The sequence below is a fragment of the Periplaneta americana genome, chromosome 1, assembly GCF_040183065.1.
Source record: "Periplaneta americana isolate PAMFEO1 chromosome 1, P.americana_PAMFEO1_priV1, whole genome shotgun sequence".
Lineage (NCBI taxonomy): Eukaryota > Metazoa > Arthropoda > Insecta > Blattodea > Blattidae > Periplaneta > Periplaneta americana.
This window is the reverse complement of record NC_091117.1, coordinates 4,526,547-4,544,172: the sequence shown is the minus strand read 5'-3', so window position 1 is coordinate 4,544,172 and position 17,626 is coordinate 4,526,547. Positions and strand designations below refer to the sequence as shown.

The window sequence follows — 17,626 nt, the reverse complement described above, 5'->3', positions numbered from 1 at the left end:
GCAAAAATTGCTGTATTTCTCTATTCCCATTTGATCACTTTAGCAGAATGTAGAATAGGAGACGGTTAAATTAGAAAAGTGCGTTTATTTCATTAATTTTTCCTCGGAGCTATTTTAACAAATGACTCGGAACAAATAAACCGTAAATATTTGACAAAAGGGCTCGCGCTAATCCCCTCCAGCTCATCCCTGTTTTAAGGTGCATCTGGTTGCATAACCACCCTGTACAGGCGCTCCACTAGCATAAGGAGCGCCATATTGCTCGAAAAATTTTTGTTGGTATCCAGGTAACAGAAGTTCGAAGAGGTATGAGGAAATCTTTCGTCGCACGATCATTTTGGAAGCTATGATTTTCATAATAGACAAATGATAGAAATCTTTCTTCACACAAACATTTTGGAAGAAATAATTTTCATAATAAATAAATGATAGTCAAAAGGCGTATCCTCGTCGTAAACAAAACACTGTATCAGAACGCATTTATAAATAACCAGAACATGAGAAGGGTTGTAGAGAAGTGTTGTTTTAGAAGAAATTATAAAATCTAATTTTAAGATGCATTTCAGTATATATCACGAAATAAAATTTTCATTGCATAACAGCCCAATAATTAGGCTAGATGTATTGCATTGTTAAATTCATGAACTGCATTTTTCGAACTAATTACTAATTTTTTCTTAATTGTAACCTTCAATATTAGGTTTTATAAAATTTTATGTTAAGAAAAAAATATTTCCTGAAGAAATAGGTAAAAGATCCTAAACATGTTGTTGATGTAGGTCTTTAGTTTCTGTAAAAGAATCATGCAGATGTTTAATTAATTGTATATTTTATTATGTAAATGCTTTACGGTTGTAAAAAAATAAATACAAATTTGATATTATTCTTACAGGCAATTATTAGCTAGTTTAATATTCTGAACAGTGTTTTATAGAGTGTAATGTATGTATATTAAGCTTGAAAAGTTTTGTTCATTTAGCTTCTATTGTAGCTGACATATAAAAAAAATGAACTTCACTCAATTTTTTCAGGGCAATGGTGTATCTCTCACCATAATAATTTAACGTATGTTTCAATGGTTGTGTAGCCTTGGAAAATGCCATCAAAAAACCTTTCATAAAACAAGATCACACTGAAATGTAACGTGAAAAAATGGAAAAAAATCAAGGGATTATTAGATTTGGAAGCATGGTAGGGTTGCTATGGAAATGTAAACAAAAGCAGGACTTGCACATTTCATTGGCCCCATTCTAGTAGTAATGGATATGGTGGTGCAGAAACAAAAGAAACACAACAATCGTAATGTAAACTTCCGTATAATCTCCAATTATGTTATCTACATTGCATAGTACTAAGTACAGTCTTGTCCAGCTTGAAATGGCTTCTTTCTCTGTCACTTTTAAGGCTCACTTTATATACACAGACTGGAATTACAAGAAAGAGGACAACCAACTGTACACAATTACTAACATTTTAAGTGCGTGGTGTTATAATGAAAACAATTAATACAACAAAATATTTCATTAAGTAGAACATGTGATAAATTCAAATCCGCTCTTTCAAGGGCAGAAAGTACGTGAATCACTGCAGTGACGTAGCCTGGGGATGAGTTTGTGAGGTGGGAGGGAAATCCCAGTAACAGTCTTGATCTCTTCGTGCCACGTGACATTTAAGTTGCTCTTTATTTCTATTAGGATATCCACAACAAATTATTAAGGGCACTTCATGATTCCAACTTTCACCTCATACCCACCCATAATGAAGCATCTCATCTTTTCAGTCATTTTCTTGATATATAAAATAAATAAAAGATGCCAAAACTTAATAAAGTAGCTACTCACGGAGTATAAATTCATCAAATTATATATTTCAACAACAGAATTCTGGGATAAAATTATAGGTACATACCTGGAGTTCAGAACTTGATTTATTTTCGATTGTGATGTCAATCGGAAAGTGATCAACATTACAAAACATTCAGTGGCTTTTAGCCAGGTGTGCGTTAGTGTTGATTTTCCATGTCAGACCTGAGTTCGAACCTCAATGAGTTTAAGTTAAATTTGTGATAGAGAAAGATGGTGTTTGGGACATGTTTTCGCGAGTTACTCCAGTTTCCCCTTCCATAATTGATTACACCATCTTGCTATTTATTATCAACCTCATTGTGAAATCTATGCAAGTGACACTGCCCATGAATCTGGTGATCGAAAGCAGCACCACATTTACCTATTGATTAGAGACAGTCGTGGACTTACACACTTTTTATCCCAAGTAACGTCTTTCTCCTAATGAAATATAAATATTACAAAGAGTGGGAGATAAAGTGTATCCTTGTCTAAGGTCATTCCATTGTGACGGTTGTGACAGTGGTACTATAATCCACGAAAGAAGATATTCTTTAGTAATAGAACTATATGTTCAAAATTTATTTCTACAGTATTTATAGAAGTACTGCATAATCTCTAAAAGAACATTATGATAGAGACTGTTGATCCTACGAAACATACTTTTCTTTTTTTTGTGACGGTTGTGACCATTTCATGACATCAAGTTCCCACAAGAGTTCTTTAACCACGTCCCTTAATATCCCGAGTTAACTCGGGTTGCTAACATGCGTCAAAATTTATTAACCTGGGTTAACTCGTTTGAGTCTCATTGTCTACTTCATAGTGATTTTTAAGTATGTAAGAAAATTACTGATGTACAGTGATTCTGCAATATTAAATGAACTCTTTACGAAAATAAAAAAAATGACACTTTTTTTCACAAAACTGGTAAAATAAATAGTAAGGGAAGAGGTTAAGATAAGATTTCTGTGAGGTTTTGGAATAAGTAATATCAACTTTTTTTTTTCCTGATACATTAGATAGCAATGCATAGGGGCTCATATGTAGATATGATGCTCAAGTTCTGAATACCTTCTTATGTATGTGATGGTTATGACTGCTTTGTGGCGGTTGTGACATTGTGTGAACTTTTTGATCACATACCATAATATCTGCATATACATAATTTTTATATAAAGTGATATATATGTAATACTAAATTATTATTCTAAATGTATGAAAAACATTATTATTCATGTTTTGTGTGACGATTATGACATTAACACCTATAAACTATGCTAAAGCAAATGTGATTACGGTAATATATTTACCAAAAAAACTGGAGAACCCATGACGAATATATAATTCCCTCCAATATTAAACAAAAAACAATGGCTGTCTTCAAAACAAAAGCATGGTGAATTGCACAACACAGTTTAGCCAACCACAGAAATTATAAATTCAAGACATTTAATTTCATCCATTCTTTAAATTTAAAAATCTCGAATGTTTGATTGTTGTACGCCTATAACCATAAAATTAATTATAATTTGTCAGAATTCATAAAAAAACGACTTTAAAATTGTGGTGCTTCACATGGAATGACCTAATAAATAAAACTTAATAAAAGTTGCACCATACATAACTACATTTTAAAACAAGTGAACATCTGTTATCAAATACCATGAAACTTGTGAATAATTGTACCATATTTTGTGTAAGTTGCCTGAAAATAGAAGTCAGCAGTAAATCATAATGTCACATTCCTCATTCAACAACCATGTTCATCACAATGATTTGCACATTTAGTCACTCTGGACTTTGGCAAATAAAATGTACAGCAGTAGTTGCATAGTAAAATATTTTGTTTTGCAGAACTTGTTTGTGACATGAGATTAGCGCCACTTTCTGTCTTGTGGTATCATTTATCAAGTAACTAGAAAATCGTTTTCTGAGACCTGACTGTATAAACACCATTTTTGTGAGTGAAATTATGTTTTCATTTTTATGTTAAGAAGCATTATTTTAGCCACTTCATGGCTTTTAAAAAAATGTCCTGATTTTTTAAGGGGAGAGGATGGTATTTTTTAAAACTTTTGTCCTATTTGGTGTAAAATATTAATTTTTTGTATGTAGAGAGCTCATAGCTGTGGCAACTCAACCAAATAAAAATATTTTGAAAAAAAAAAAAAATATTTGGGGTCCAAATTTGAAAAAAATATACCCAATGCAGGATTGTACTAAAACCGATATATCTAAACCGTTTTTGAAGATAGATTCAAACAGTTTTTTGCAATGTATTTCCAAAAGCATGTTCTACAAACTGTCTGTAACAGAATTTTGATATTAGTCCCTACGTTTGTAAAATAAACAATTAAAATTTAATAACAATTTTCTGATTTTCTTTCTTGCAAACAAACGGACGTATTTTTAAAATGAAATCAATTAACAAAATTCTGTTACAGAGAAAAGTTTCCTAATAGTCTAAAGAATGTGTGTTCTAAATTTCATGCATGTATCTTTAATAGTTCAGAAATTATATCTATTTTTGTCTGGCAATGTAGCAAAAAATAAAAATAAAGTTACTGGAAACCGATAAAAGGGGGCGTGTGATTTAAAAATCCATAGCGCTGAAAGTTTAAAAATGGCGTCTCAACATCTGATAAGGGCACAAATACCCACAAAATGTTATGCAATGCATTCCACACATATCAAAGGGTATTTTAAAGAAAAAATATTTTTTGAAAATTTAATTTACCGGAAACAACAATAAATGTGGGCGAGTGATTTAAAAATCCATAACGTAGGAAGTTTAAAAATGGCGTCTCAACATCCGATAAGGGCACAAATACCCACAAAATGTTATTTTAAAGAATTTTTTTTTTTAAATTTACTCATTTTTCACCAAAAAATACCATCTTCTCCCCTTAATAACACCCTGTATTATTCTCACTTGTTGATAAAAGAAATCGTAACAGTAACTGAAAATTTGTTCGATATTAAGTTGTTATTTACATGATACAGTGATTTCCTAAACAATGACTATTCAACACAGAACTTGTCACACATGTGCAAGTTACAACAGATCTTAAGATCTCAACCTACTCTTCTCACAATCTTTGAAAACGGCACCTCGTTCCTGCAAAACTGTAACTTGTTTACTTTAACATTTAATCTGTGTAACAAGAACAAATAACCCTGAATGCGTCTCTATGTCTGTTCCTTAGTGAGAGATACGTTCAGTATAAAACAGCGTGCAGTGATTCACGTACTTGTGAACGGAACTACGTCATACACAGCTTAAGGCTTCTTCAATGGTGTTCCAAGATACGTTGTGCATTCAAACATCGAAAGAGGCCGACTTACAGGTGGCTGGAAGAATCAATTACCTTTCTTCAGTCTTGCTAGAAACTTGCCTCAATACACATCTGAACGGATGCAATTAATTATAATAATTTTATAGTAAAAACTCTTCATTTCGAAATTGCTTAATTCAAAATAGCGTATAATGCAAACCATTACTATTTCCTGGTTTAGAACCCGGGTTCGTTAAATTACAAATACAGCTAAACTTAACACGTATTTTATACGCAAATCTGACAGCCGTAGTAGATACTATTTTATATAACAATGTTTCAATTGCAGAACTATTCTGCATCGAAAGTCAACATGGGCAAGAAATGGCTAACAAATTTTGTGCGAGATCGTGCATATTTGCTTGGTTTCCGCACAAAACCAATCCGCGGAAAGTCTAAAATTCCACATTCAGTATCCCCAACCTAACACACATAACAATTTCCCTCTTCTTACCGCTTAAGTGACATATTGATTTTACTGCTTTAGGCTTTTAACATATTATTTTTAGAGACGTTCAATATAGTAATAATTATAAATTGAAAACTTACCACTGCAATTTCACCTAAATTGCACTGTTAATTATTGTTTTTAAATATTTGCAAAAATTAAGTAAACTCTTCAACTCCACTGAAGTTACTGCATTCGTGACGCAAGTAACATTAAGGAAGCCGTGAAAAAATCAACAAGACCGGCAAAATTAAACTTGCCGATGTTATTACTACAATATGTTATATAAATAATATTGTTGAAATATTAAAATGAAAAATAAATCATTACATAACCTTATCGCTTGTTTTAAGTTCGCATTTATAGACTAGGGAAAAAAAAAGACAGACGTATATCACGGCCTGCTGGAGTATAGTAAACACTGAAAACATTTTAAAGCAACAATGTTGAAGATAGATATTTTTGTTTTGCAAATTTGCCGTCATTGAACAGAAACCAAGATGGAGATTTCATTGCAACTAATTAGAAATTCCTCTTTCAGGTATGTAATAAACGATCTTCGCACAAAATAATGTACGATACACAAGCGGTATGTTTTCTTTCAATTCTCGGAAATTAAAATAGCTCAACTACGTTTCGCTTTTTCAAACTTTTTCTCGAACATGAAAACTTCAACATACCGCTCTTGTAACGCATATTACTATTACCTGCAGCTCTATCAGGGAGCCATGCTAAAGATTTCATTGTCCTTTAAAATCCACTGCTCTGAGTTGGGTCTGAACCCGTAAACCTCAGATTCAATGGTTAGCAGTGGTATCCATACTAGACCAGCAAGGACAATTATTAAAATTTCCTGAACAAACTGTGTCAGATTTATTTGACACGAGTTTCGGATTTTTTCATTGTTCCATTTTTTTTTTTTACATAGAATACATTTTTGTATTCAGCATGATGATAGGTAATGATGTTAAAAATAGTGTTACATTAGAATTGCTTATAACTTTTCAATAAGTAAACATAGGAAACGAAAAGTATACCACTGTGTAGATAAAGGAGTCATGTAACTGTAAACATCTGCATGAAACTGGTCGGACCTTCAAGGCTGGTGAGACGGGTGAGGCAAAACATGCCTCGAAAACTGCCTTCCAACAGCCATTTTATGCACAGAACTCCATGTTAGCTAAACTGATAAGAACTTTTGAGATGTCGATCGATCAAGCGAAACGAGATGCACTAAATAAACGGAAAAAAAAGAGAAAAATGATCCAGAGAAATTAGATCCTCGACTTTCAAAAAGTAACCGCGAAAATGTATAAAGTTTCAAAATGCGTCGAAATTCGAAAGTTGAGGGGATACAAAAGTGGAGACGAGCACAACAGGAGAAAGGAGCATCTCAAGACGAATAAAACAAGCCCAAGATCACCTCTACGGAGTCCAAGAGACGGCAGAGTCAAGAGAGTGGCAAAGCATGTGAACTCCGACACTGTAAAATGGTGAAACCTGTCACCATGGCCGTCTACATCGGCTCAAACAGTGATCTGGGTACTATTATAGTAGATTTATGGACACCTTCGAAATCTTCATCGTTTTCAGGATGCCTAAGACTTCCAGAGAAAAAATAGTGCAGTGCAACTAGTAATTGATGCAGAGATTCAACAGAATGTTTTCAAAAATAAAAAATAAATCATTTATCTTTTCAAGTAATCTTTAAATTCAACCCCTAAAACACATATTTTTTAACTTTCTCATTTTTCTGTTGCAGGTTGTATCGGAATTTCAATTTTTCGAAACAAAGTTAGGACTATAAGCCTAATTCTGAAGGTTAGGACTGTCTGCTTCGAAAGCCTCAATCTGTTTTAAAACTTATGTTCATTTATGTATATTTGAAAGTGGCGCACTCTATTTCGAAAAATTCTTGGCCGCCGTGGTCGTTCAGTAATAATGATCACTCATAAGTTCTTGGAAAACATCTGCAATATCCATGTGTATTGCAGGAACCACCATCTTGCACTGTTGAGCCTTGAACTGCAGTTTAAACGGCAGAGGACTGCCGATCAAGTTAAACTCAAGTTAACTCAAGATTAACTGGTACTTAAGGTTTATAATACGAAGCAGAATGAAAAACTTCAGTTTAAACTGAACATAAGGTTTAAACGGCATTTATAATACCGGCCCTTAATCACAATTCAGCAGTGGCATTATTAATGTAACATAACAACAATTTTCTATGAGTAATTCATACAGCTTGTATGGATGTTCACAAACTTTTACTGCATGATTCCCTATTAGTTTTTGATTGTAAGCCCGAATTTTTGGTCCCAGCTACTTCGAATTGAAGAGTTCTTACTGTAGTCATTTAAAAGTCAAGATTATACATAAACAAATATCTAAAAACAATACATATATATATAACATTGTTTTAAAAATGAAAATAATAATAATTAAAATAAAAACTAACAGTTATAAACTTCACTGACAGACTAGAAAATAAGTTAAATTCTGCTTGAAGTCTCGACTCGACAGGAGTTTAGCAGCTTCATGACTGGGACGCCCACCGCCACCACGTTAGTAACAAGCTCACAGGGAGGGGCAGAAAAAGAAAGTATGTATAAATATTTTACAACAAACGTTAAAACTAATAGCAATACTGGTTCATGTAATCACTGGTCACAAACAGAAATGTTTGGGCAGTGATCGGCTTGCACGAGAATGCAACAACTTTTTCTCTAACACCTCGGAAACGGAATTCTTCACACCGCCAAGGTCAGCAGAGGGCAAGAAATCTGGAGGGATTAGAAAGTGGCTGCCGGGTTGGTTGGTTTCTAATGCCAAGTTCTGACAACCAAGTCAACGGCTCTTCTGAACTAATCGCACATCAACCTATTTCCAATTTGTGCACTTCACATGCACTGCTGCACACAGAAGGGAGTGAGCCAGTGAAATTATGAATTTCAATGTTTCAATGAGGCCTCCAGAATCGTTACCATGGTGATATCTCTGATAAGAGTTGAGATCGAATAATTGTGGGTCTGCTCCAAAGGGATGCATCTTTTCTACACAGTAAATCAATCACGTGGGATCAATTGCTCTTCTTGCTTATCTGATGGAAACCTCAGATTAGGTTAGGTTAGGTTAGGTTAGGGGGCGTTTTTAAGGAATCTTAGGGTCGATTTCTAAAACACGGATGAAATCGTGGTTCCAAACCTTGGCTTTTAAACCGTGATCAAGGTCTGAATCCTTATGCGAAGTCGAGACGCTGCCTGAGAAGAAAGCAAGGTTCGTGGGTTTTGTATATGGCAACACAGCTTAGAATCGATTTTTATTCTTGTAAACAGTCGATATTGGAAAGAAATTAACATCGGAATTAATATTTTTCGCTATACTGGAGAATTAGCACGGTCACTTTGAACCGTGCCGTTACGTTTAGCACCAAATTTAAGTAAATACACAATGTCACCAACATAAGAACGTGACGTTGGTGTGTGGCGTAGTTGGTGGGAGAAATTTTTTCTCTCTCTGTCTACCTCCTTCGTTCTGAACATTATTGAGAGATAGCACCACTGTTAGCGACAATGTGTATTTGCGTAAATATTGCGAGTAAATTATGACGAGTGCCTTAGATGAGAGGCTCGGGACAGAAACAGTTTTGCTGTAGCGCATGCGCGGACCTCTCATGCAGTGGGAGCGTGATCCTTACTTGAATTTATTTTTGCGTGTACTTGCAGATTAAATGATTGAGATCCCTTCTTGCTCCGGTTACAGGCCTTGCATTTACGAAGGTTATGTTATGTTAGGTTAGCTTAGCTTAGATTAGCTTAGCTTAGGTTAGGTTAAATTAGCTTTGGTTAGGTTAGATTAGTTTTGGTTAGGTTAGCTTAGCTTCGGTTAGGTTAGGTTAGGTTAGCTTTGGTTAGGTTAGCTTAGGTTAGGTTAGCTTAGGTTAGGTTAAATTAGCTTTGGTTAGGTTAGATTAGTTTTGGTTAGGTTAGCTTAGCTTTGGTTAGGTTAGGTTAGGTTAGCTTTGGTTAGGTTAGGTTAGCTTTGGTTAGGTTAGGTTAGGTTAGCTTGATTTGGTTCGTCCATGTAGTAGTTAAAATTATATAATATGACAGTTTTTGATTCGTAATATTGTTAAAAAATAATAGGCCTATAATGAAAGCGGTGAATAATTTCATGGTCCTTAAATTTTTTTTTCGTAAAAGGCTAGGTATTTTTCTATAGGCCAGAAATAAAACAGCAACGCCGTCATAATTACGAACTTTACGCTTTGGCGAACATTAACCGGAAATTTACTTTCTGTCATTTTAATTGTATTCCGTGAAACACGCCTTTTTTCCTGTTAATTTCCTTGTGATAACCTAATTTATTATCTTATTGCATCTTCATTTTCATTTAATGCATTAAAAAAACCGCCGTTGTACTACATAAAACCTTGAACTTGACTAATGGAGTGAATTATTTAAGAATATAGTCGCGAATTTGACTACCACCATTTCGATTATATTTTGTTTGATAGGGCTCGGTACGGCCCGGTGACTAGTGGCCAGCGAGTAGAGTCGACTATCGATATTGGTCTGCCGTGCGTATTATCCAGTTGTTCCATAATTTGAAAAATATATGTGCGTTTAAAATACTAGCATTACCGGTAGTTAGTATTTAATAAGGAACGGATTTTTAGGTACCAGAATGATATTGCCCAAATAATTAGCACAAATCGAGTGTTTATGTCGTAGTTTATCATTTGTTCATAATTACTACCAACATTAACTATCTGAATGAATAATCTAAATATTAACTGAATTACCGGGTAAAATTTCAATTGAAACTAAAATGTAGCATGGTTCTGTTTTCACATATAATAGGCTAGTACTACGTGGAAAGCCCCAGTAGCATAAAACTTAAAATAAGAAGACAAAAATCACGTCTGCTTCATATTCTTGTAGGCCCACATCATTTTCGAGTATTGAATAAAATGTCCGAAACTATTGTGAAGACTAAGAATTAGGTTATATTGTCTTATAGGCATGAAGGTATAATTAATACAAAATATTACATCTTACTTCCCTCCAAACAACAATAAGGTGTAAAATAATTGTCAACCCGCCTCTTGCATTTCTTTGCAGATTATTATTTAGCATTCTTGCTAAATTTTGCGTTGATTCCTTCGAAAATCGAAATAATGGCCTGAAATGATCGTCGTTATGTAGTTACGAAGGTTTATTCCTCTCTCTCATAACTCTAATCCGGGGTTTAAATACGCGTAGAGACAAATTTTCCTTTGATAATCATCCAGCCGATCTTGCATACGTCAAGCCTGGTTTTAAACCTACCCCAGCCGTGGTCTCTGCTTCAGACCATGGTTTCGAGCCGTGGCTCAGAAAAATGAAAAAGATCTCGTTTTATAAATCCAAACGCGGTTTAAAGCCATGGCCGTAGTCTACACCTCGTTTTAGAAATCGACCCTTAAAGACCTCCTGCACGTCAGCCTAAAAGCTTATTGTGCATCCCCATTGGAAAGGATGTCTTCCAAAATCTGTTCCTTATGTAAACCACAACTAAAGATCTACCAAAGACAACTGGCATCAGAAACTAAGCAACCAACACTTGCCAGATACACAACCTTGAAAAGGCATTAACTCAAAATAAAAGAACATCAGTTATTCAGAAGTTACCAACTGGAGTATTAGGAGGAAACTGCATTGCCACGGATTGAAACAAAGTCTTTTAATGAAATTATCAGGAAGAATTCTGGACACAGAACCTTCTAGATCGTTCATTACACGTAAAATGGGCAGTGTTGGCGCGGAATGCTTCCACAGCCATTTCTGTGTCAAAGAGAGAGCAGTCACACAAGAAATGGCACATCTACGTCCGTGCTTGCTACTCTCGACATGCTACGCGGGTCTTCTTGTCCAATCAGCTGTTAGTATGGAAGCTTGATCTCTACCGTAATCCCAACATAACAAATAACTCAGCTGCACAAAGACTTACACCGGCTCTGCTCCAGGCTCATGGAAGATGTCACAGTCTCTACTGTTTAGAGTCCACAATGATCTCGTCCCCACTGGAAATGTTGTAGCTGTACAGCTGTTTGTTGGGGTACCGCATTTCCTCAGGACCCGTTATGTCCTTCATGTCCTGGTCCACGTAGAACAACCTCATGCGAGACGCGGGGATCCCTGCGAAGGACTCCAGCTTCTGCTTCAGCTCCTGCACTGTCTGGTAGACAACCACGCTTCGCACTTCGGTGGCCTCCCCGAATGTGAATCGCACCTTGACCCTCTTCTCGGGACTCAGGTCTACATGCACCAGGGGATCCAGCTTCCCGTGCACTGAGACGAGGTCTGCATACCTGGAACACGGCACACGTCAGCTTACACAGTCACGAATAGGACTGATCACAACCAGAGTAAATATTGGTGCACTTTCCATGCTGTGTTATGACAGTAACAGATTTTCTTATACAGTAAAACTTCTTACATGTTTTACACTTACTTATGACTTTCAAAGAACCCGCAGGTTCATTGCCGCCCTCACATAAGCCCGCCATCGGTCCCTATCCTGAGCAAGATTAATCCAGTCTCTATCATCATATCCCACCTCCCTCAAATCCATTTTAATATTATCCTCCGATCTAAGTCTCAGCCTCCCCAAAGGTCTTTTTCCCTCCGGCCTCCCAACTAACACTCTATATGCATTTCTGGATTCGCCCATACGTGCTATATGCCCTTCCCATCTCAAACGTCTGAATTCAATGTTCCTAATTATGTCAGGTGAAGAATACAATGCGTGCAGTTCTGTGTTGTGTAACTTTCTCCATTCTCCTGTAACTTCATCCCTCTTAGCCACAAATATTTTCCTAAGCACCTTATTCTCAAACACTCTTAACGTCTGTTCCTCTCTCAAAGTGAGAGTCCAAGTTTCACAACCATAAAGAACAACCGGTAATATAACTGTTTTATAAATTCTAACTTTCAGATTTTTTGACAACAGACTGGATGATAAAAGCTTCTCAACCGAATAATAACAGGCATTTCCCATATTTATTCTGTGTTTAATTTCCTCCCGAATATCATTTATATTTGTTACTGTTGCTCCAAGATATTTGAATTTTTCCTCCTCTCCATTTCGTACTATGTTCTGGTGAGAGACAATACTTTTTCACACTTATTCATTTTTTTCTGAGGTCCTGGCAAAGCTTCTATACTTTCCACGTGAATTTATTTCAGTTATACATTTTTCGTTTATTCGTTTTCTACACTTAATACGTATTTTAAACACCAAGAGAAAAAAAATGTCATTTATATGTTCAGAATCAATTTTACTCGAAATTATGTTTGCCTAATTTTGAAGCCACTAATTAATTACGATGAAAGAGTAATGGAACGGAGAAAAATTCTCTCCGGCGCTGGGAGTTGTATCCGGTGTGGCTTAGTGGATAAAGCATCAGCACGTAGAGCTGAAAACCCGGGTTCAAATCCTGGCGCCGGAGAGAATTTTTCTCCGTTCCATTACTCTTTCATCGTATGATGACGCAGAATATCTGCATGGAAATATCATATGTACTTCGGTACATTAAAATAATTTATATATATGATATGCGTAAATCACTTCGTGATTTAAGACGGCGCTTATTCCGTCGGATCCCGGCCAACTAGTCACTCATAACGAGTGCACCTCAGCACATGTGTGGACTTCAGTCCTACGTTCACAGACATCTATGACGTAGTACAGAGGGCGGCCACTAGAGGGAACCCAAGAGTTGGAGCTTAATCTGAGACGATTCTAACCGGCGTCGGAGTTGTATCCGGTGTGGCTTAGTGGATAAAGCATGAGCACGTAGAGCTGAAAACCCGGGTTCAAATCCCGGCGCCGTAGAGAACTTTTCTCCGTTCCATTACTTTTTCATCGTATGATGACGCAGAATATCTGCATGGAAATATCATATGTACTTCGGTACATTAAAATAATATATACTAATTAATTGTTTTACTTAATTAAATTTATTTTTTATCTGTTATTTAACGACGCTGTATCAACTACTGGGTTACTTAGCATCAATTAAAATGGTGTTAGCAACACATTACAAAGAAAAGGCGTACAATTTAAAATTAAATTTAGGTACCAGTAATGGATAAGATATTGTATAGCACACGAGAGTGAACAGATTTTACGAACTCATAGAAATTATCACCCTTGGCTTCACCTCGGGAGCTAAACTTTTCACGTGCAGATAAAATTTAATTATTTTACTTTCTTGTACTATAAACTATTATTTTTTCTGAGAAAACTAAGATTTTTCACCATTATTATATTACACTTTTATGTCATACACAACGTGAAAATTTCCCTGGTTATGTCACTACTCTAACCAAAGACAGATATTTCCTACATCTATCACGAAAAAAATGTACGAGTTTCTGCGTGTGACAGTGACTCACTTTCTGCAGTCTGTCTTTGACTCAAGTCATCTCTCTGCAGTATGATTTTGATTCAACTCATCTCTCTGGAGTCTGACTTTGATTCAACTCATCTCTCTGCAGTATGACTTTGATTCAACTCATCTCTCTGGAGTCTGACTTTGATTCAACTCACCTCTCTGCAGTCTGACTTTGATTCAACTCACCTCTCTGCAGTCTGTCAGTGACTCAACTCATCTCTCTGCAGTCTGATTTTGACTCAACTCATCTCTGCAGTCTGTCAGTGACTCAACTCAACTCTCTGCAGTATGACTTTGACTCGGTTCACCTCCGTGGAGTCTGGTAGTGACTCAACTTACCTTTCTGTAGTCTTCCAGCGACTCAACTCATTTTTCTACAGTCTGACTTTGACTCAGTTCACCTTTCTGCAGTCTGCCAGTGACTCAACTCATCTTTCTACAGTCTGATTTTGACTCAACTCACCTTTCTGCAGTCTTCCAGCGACTCAACTCATTTTTCTACAGTCTGATTTTGACTCAACTCATCTCTGCAGTCTTCCAGCAACTCAACTCATTTTTCTACAGTCTGATTTTGACTCAACTCATCTTTCTACAGTCTGACTTTGACTCGGTTCACCTTCCTGGAGTCTGCTAGTGACTCAACTCACCTTTCTGCAGTCATCCAGCGACTCAACTCATTTTTCTACAGTCTGATTTTGACTCAACTCATCTTTCTACAGACTGACTTTGACTCGGTTCACCTTCCTGGAGTCTGCTAGTGACTCAACTCAGCTTTCTGCAGTCTTCCAGCGACTCAACTCATTTTTCTACAGTCTGATTTTGACTCAACTCATCTTTCTACAGTCTGACTTTGACTCGGTTCACCTTCCTGGAGTCTGCTAGTGACTCAACTCACCTTTCTGCAGTCATCCAGCGACTCAACTCATTTTTCTACAGTCTGATTTTGACTCAACTCATCTTTCTACAGTCTGACTTTGACTCGGTTCACCTTCCTGGAGTCTGCTAGTGACTCAACTCACCTTTCTGCAGTCATCCAGCGACTCAACTCATTTTTCTACAGTCTGATTTTGACTCAACTCATCTTTCTACAGTCTGACTTTGACTCGGTTCACCTTCCTGGAGTCTGCTAGTGACTCAACTCACCTTTCTGCAGTCTTCCAGCGACTCAACTCATTTTTCTACAGTCTGATTTTGACTCAACTCATCTTTCTACAGTCTGACTTTGACTCGGTTCACCTTCCTGGAGTCTGCTAGTGACTCAACTCACCTTTCTGCAGTCTTCCAGCGACTCAACTCATTTTTCTACATTCTGATTTTGACTCAACTCACATTTCCACAGTCTGACTTTGACTCAGCTCATCCCTCTGCAGTCTACCAGTGACTCAACTCACCTCTCCGGTCGGTCGGACTCTGGCTTGTCCATGTAATATCGGATGAAGGCTCGTTCTGCATCTTCCCGTTCCTCCTCTCCTATCAGGCCACCTCCGTTCAATGTCTGCACGTTGGGGAGCCGTGCAATGAGGAGTTGACGGCGTTCATGCTCTGTGTACTCTTGAGGGTACTTGAACAAACAAGCAAAGGACATGCTTCAATCCCCGCAGGACTTGAGAAGGTCACACTGCTTCACCAACTCTGAACAGCCTGCGTACTTTGAAAGAGTGTCAAGTGACACAAGACTGTCAGTGCTGCAAACATATCATCAGATCTATGCTTTGTACATAGTAATTTTTCTACATCAATGAATTAGTAAGCACGAAGCTGCAGCAGCAGACCTCCTGGCCTATTTATTTTAATAAATAAAACACCAAGCACTGTATTGTTAGTAGAGTTGATAGATTTAAACAACTTAAAATTAAACATTTAGCACTGGCTTTATTAAAGTTAGCATTTTATAGCCTTTTTAATGCTAGAAATTAACATTCTGCTGCATTTTGGATGGCTAATTTCTTTTATGGAAAGTTTGATGGTAGTTAAAAGGTGTATTTTTCACATTTTACAGCTAAAATTCTTGAAAATAATAAGTAAGCAAAGGAACATAGGTACAGAATTACAGTGAAATTATGAACATGAAGAAATATACGATGAAAGAGTAATGGAACGGAGAAAAATTCTCTCCTGCGCCGGGATTTGAACCCGGGTTTTCAGCTCTACGTGCTGATGCTTTATCCACTAAGCCACACCGGATACCACCCCGGCGCCAGAAGAATTGTTTCTGATTAAGTTCCAACTCTTGGGTTCCCTCTAGTGGCCGCCCTCTGCACTACGTCATAGATGTATATGGATAAAGCATCAGCACGTAGAGCTGAAAACCCGGGTTCAAATCCCGGTGCCGGAGAGAATTTTTCTCCGTTCCATTACTCTTTCATTGTATGATGACGCAGAATATCTGCATGGAAATATCATATGTACTTCGGTACATTAAAATAATATATATGAAGAAATATACCCAAAGCCATGAACCTGCTAATACAGATAGGCATGTCTTCCACAAACCCATTTCTTTCGACACGAGCTTTAAGGTACGGTCACACATCACTACTTTTGCAGCGCTGCAGTACACAAAACTGCGCAACTCTCGTACTGCGAAGTGTGAACAATGGTGCAACCCGAAAAGTAGCGGCTGCCGAACCTGCTGCCCGCTACTTTTCCATGCTGCGTGCAGCTTAAAAGTAGCGACGTGTGAACAGGGTTCTCAGGGTTGCAGCCGCAGCATTTTTGATATCGGTTTTGTTGAAACTTTTGCTGCGGTTGCAACCAGTGTTACCACCCAAATGTGCCAATGATACTTTTATTGTTTGGATATATTTTAATGTTAAATGTGATGAAAATAAATTATTTGTAATAGTTATTAAATACACAACACAGTCTGAGCATAATTGCTGATGATATAATTCTTTTTTTTTTTTCCAAACAGGAGGGTTGCCAACATTGATTACGTGAATATGCTGTTGGTTATCATTTAAGTATATAGGCGTTTTTAAAAGCTTCATAGTAAAGGTAAAGGTAAAGGTATCCCCGTAGCATGCCATGAAGGCACTTAGGGGGCATGGAGGTAGAGCCCCATGCTTTCCATGACCTCGGCACTAGAATGAGGTGGTGTGGTCAGCACCACGCTTTGACCGCCTTTTACCCCCGGGAAAGACCCGGTACTCAATTTTATAGGAGGCTGAGTGAACCTCGGGGCCGTTCTGAAAGTTTGTCACCACCTGGGATCGAACCCCGGACCTTTCAGTCCGTAGCCAGCTGCTCTACCAACTGAGCTACCCGGCCGCCAGGAAGGTATAATAATAATAATAATAATAATAATAATAATAATAATAATAATACTTTGTCGGCAGGAGTTCTTTTACATGCCAGTAAATCTACTGACATGAGCCTGTCTGAGGCAAATAATACAAATTTCTGAATACTAGATACGACAGAAAAGCAAATAATAGATAAGTAAGCTTTCGCATGAGTTTCTTAATAATGCGAACATAACACAAAATGTATATTGAGAAGTCAACACGCAGATGGAAACCTGCAGCATGACTGCGGCTGCAAAAGTAGCGCCTTG

The 17,626-nt window shown here is 37.0% G+C and overlaps 1 protein-coding gene across 4 annotated transcripts in view; it reads right to left on the bottom strand.

Annotated features, from left to right (window-relative positions):
* Positions 1-1,300: 1,300 nt before the first annotated feature.
* Positions 1,301-17,626, bottom strand: part of mlt (tubulin folding cofactor E like protein mlt) — a 77,865-nt gene continuing 61,539 nt past the window's right edge. For 3 of the 4 annotated variants that reach the window (XM_069826651.1, XM_069826575.1, XM_069826814.1), the window contains exons 6-7: positions 15,462-15,631; positions 1,301-11,982 (exon numbers count right to left, since the gene is read on the bottom strand). In XM_069826651.1, the coding sequence (XP_069682752.1) occupies positions 11,661-11,982; positions 15,462-15,631 (492 nt within the window). In that variant the 3' untranslated portion in view covers positions 1,301-11,660. The remainder of the gene's footprint in view (positions 11,983-15,461; positions 15,632-17,626) is intronic. The other variant, XM_069826733.1, reaches the window with a different exon arrangement.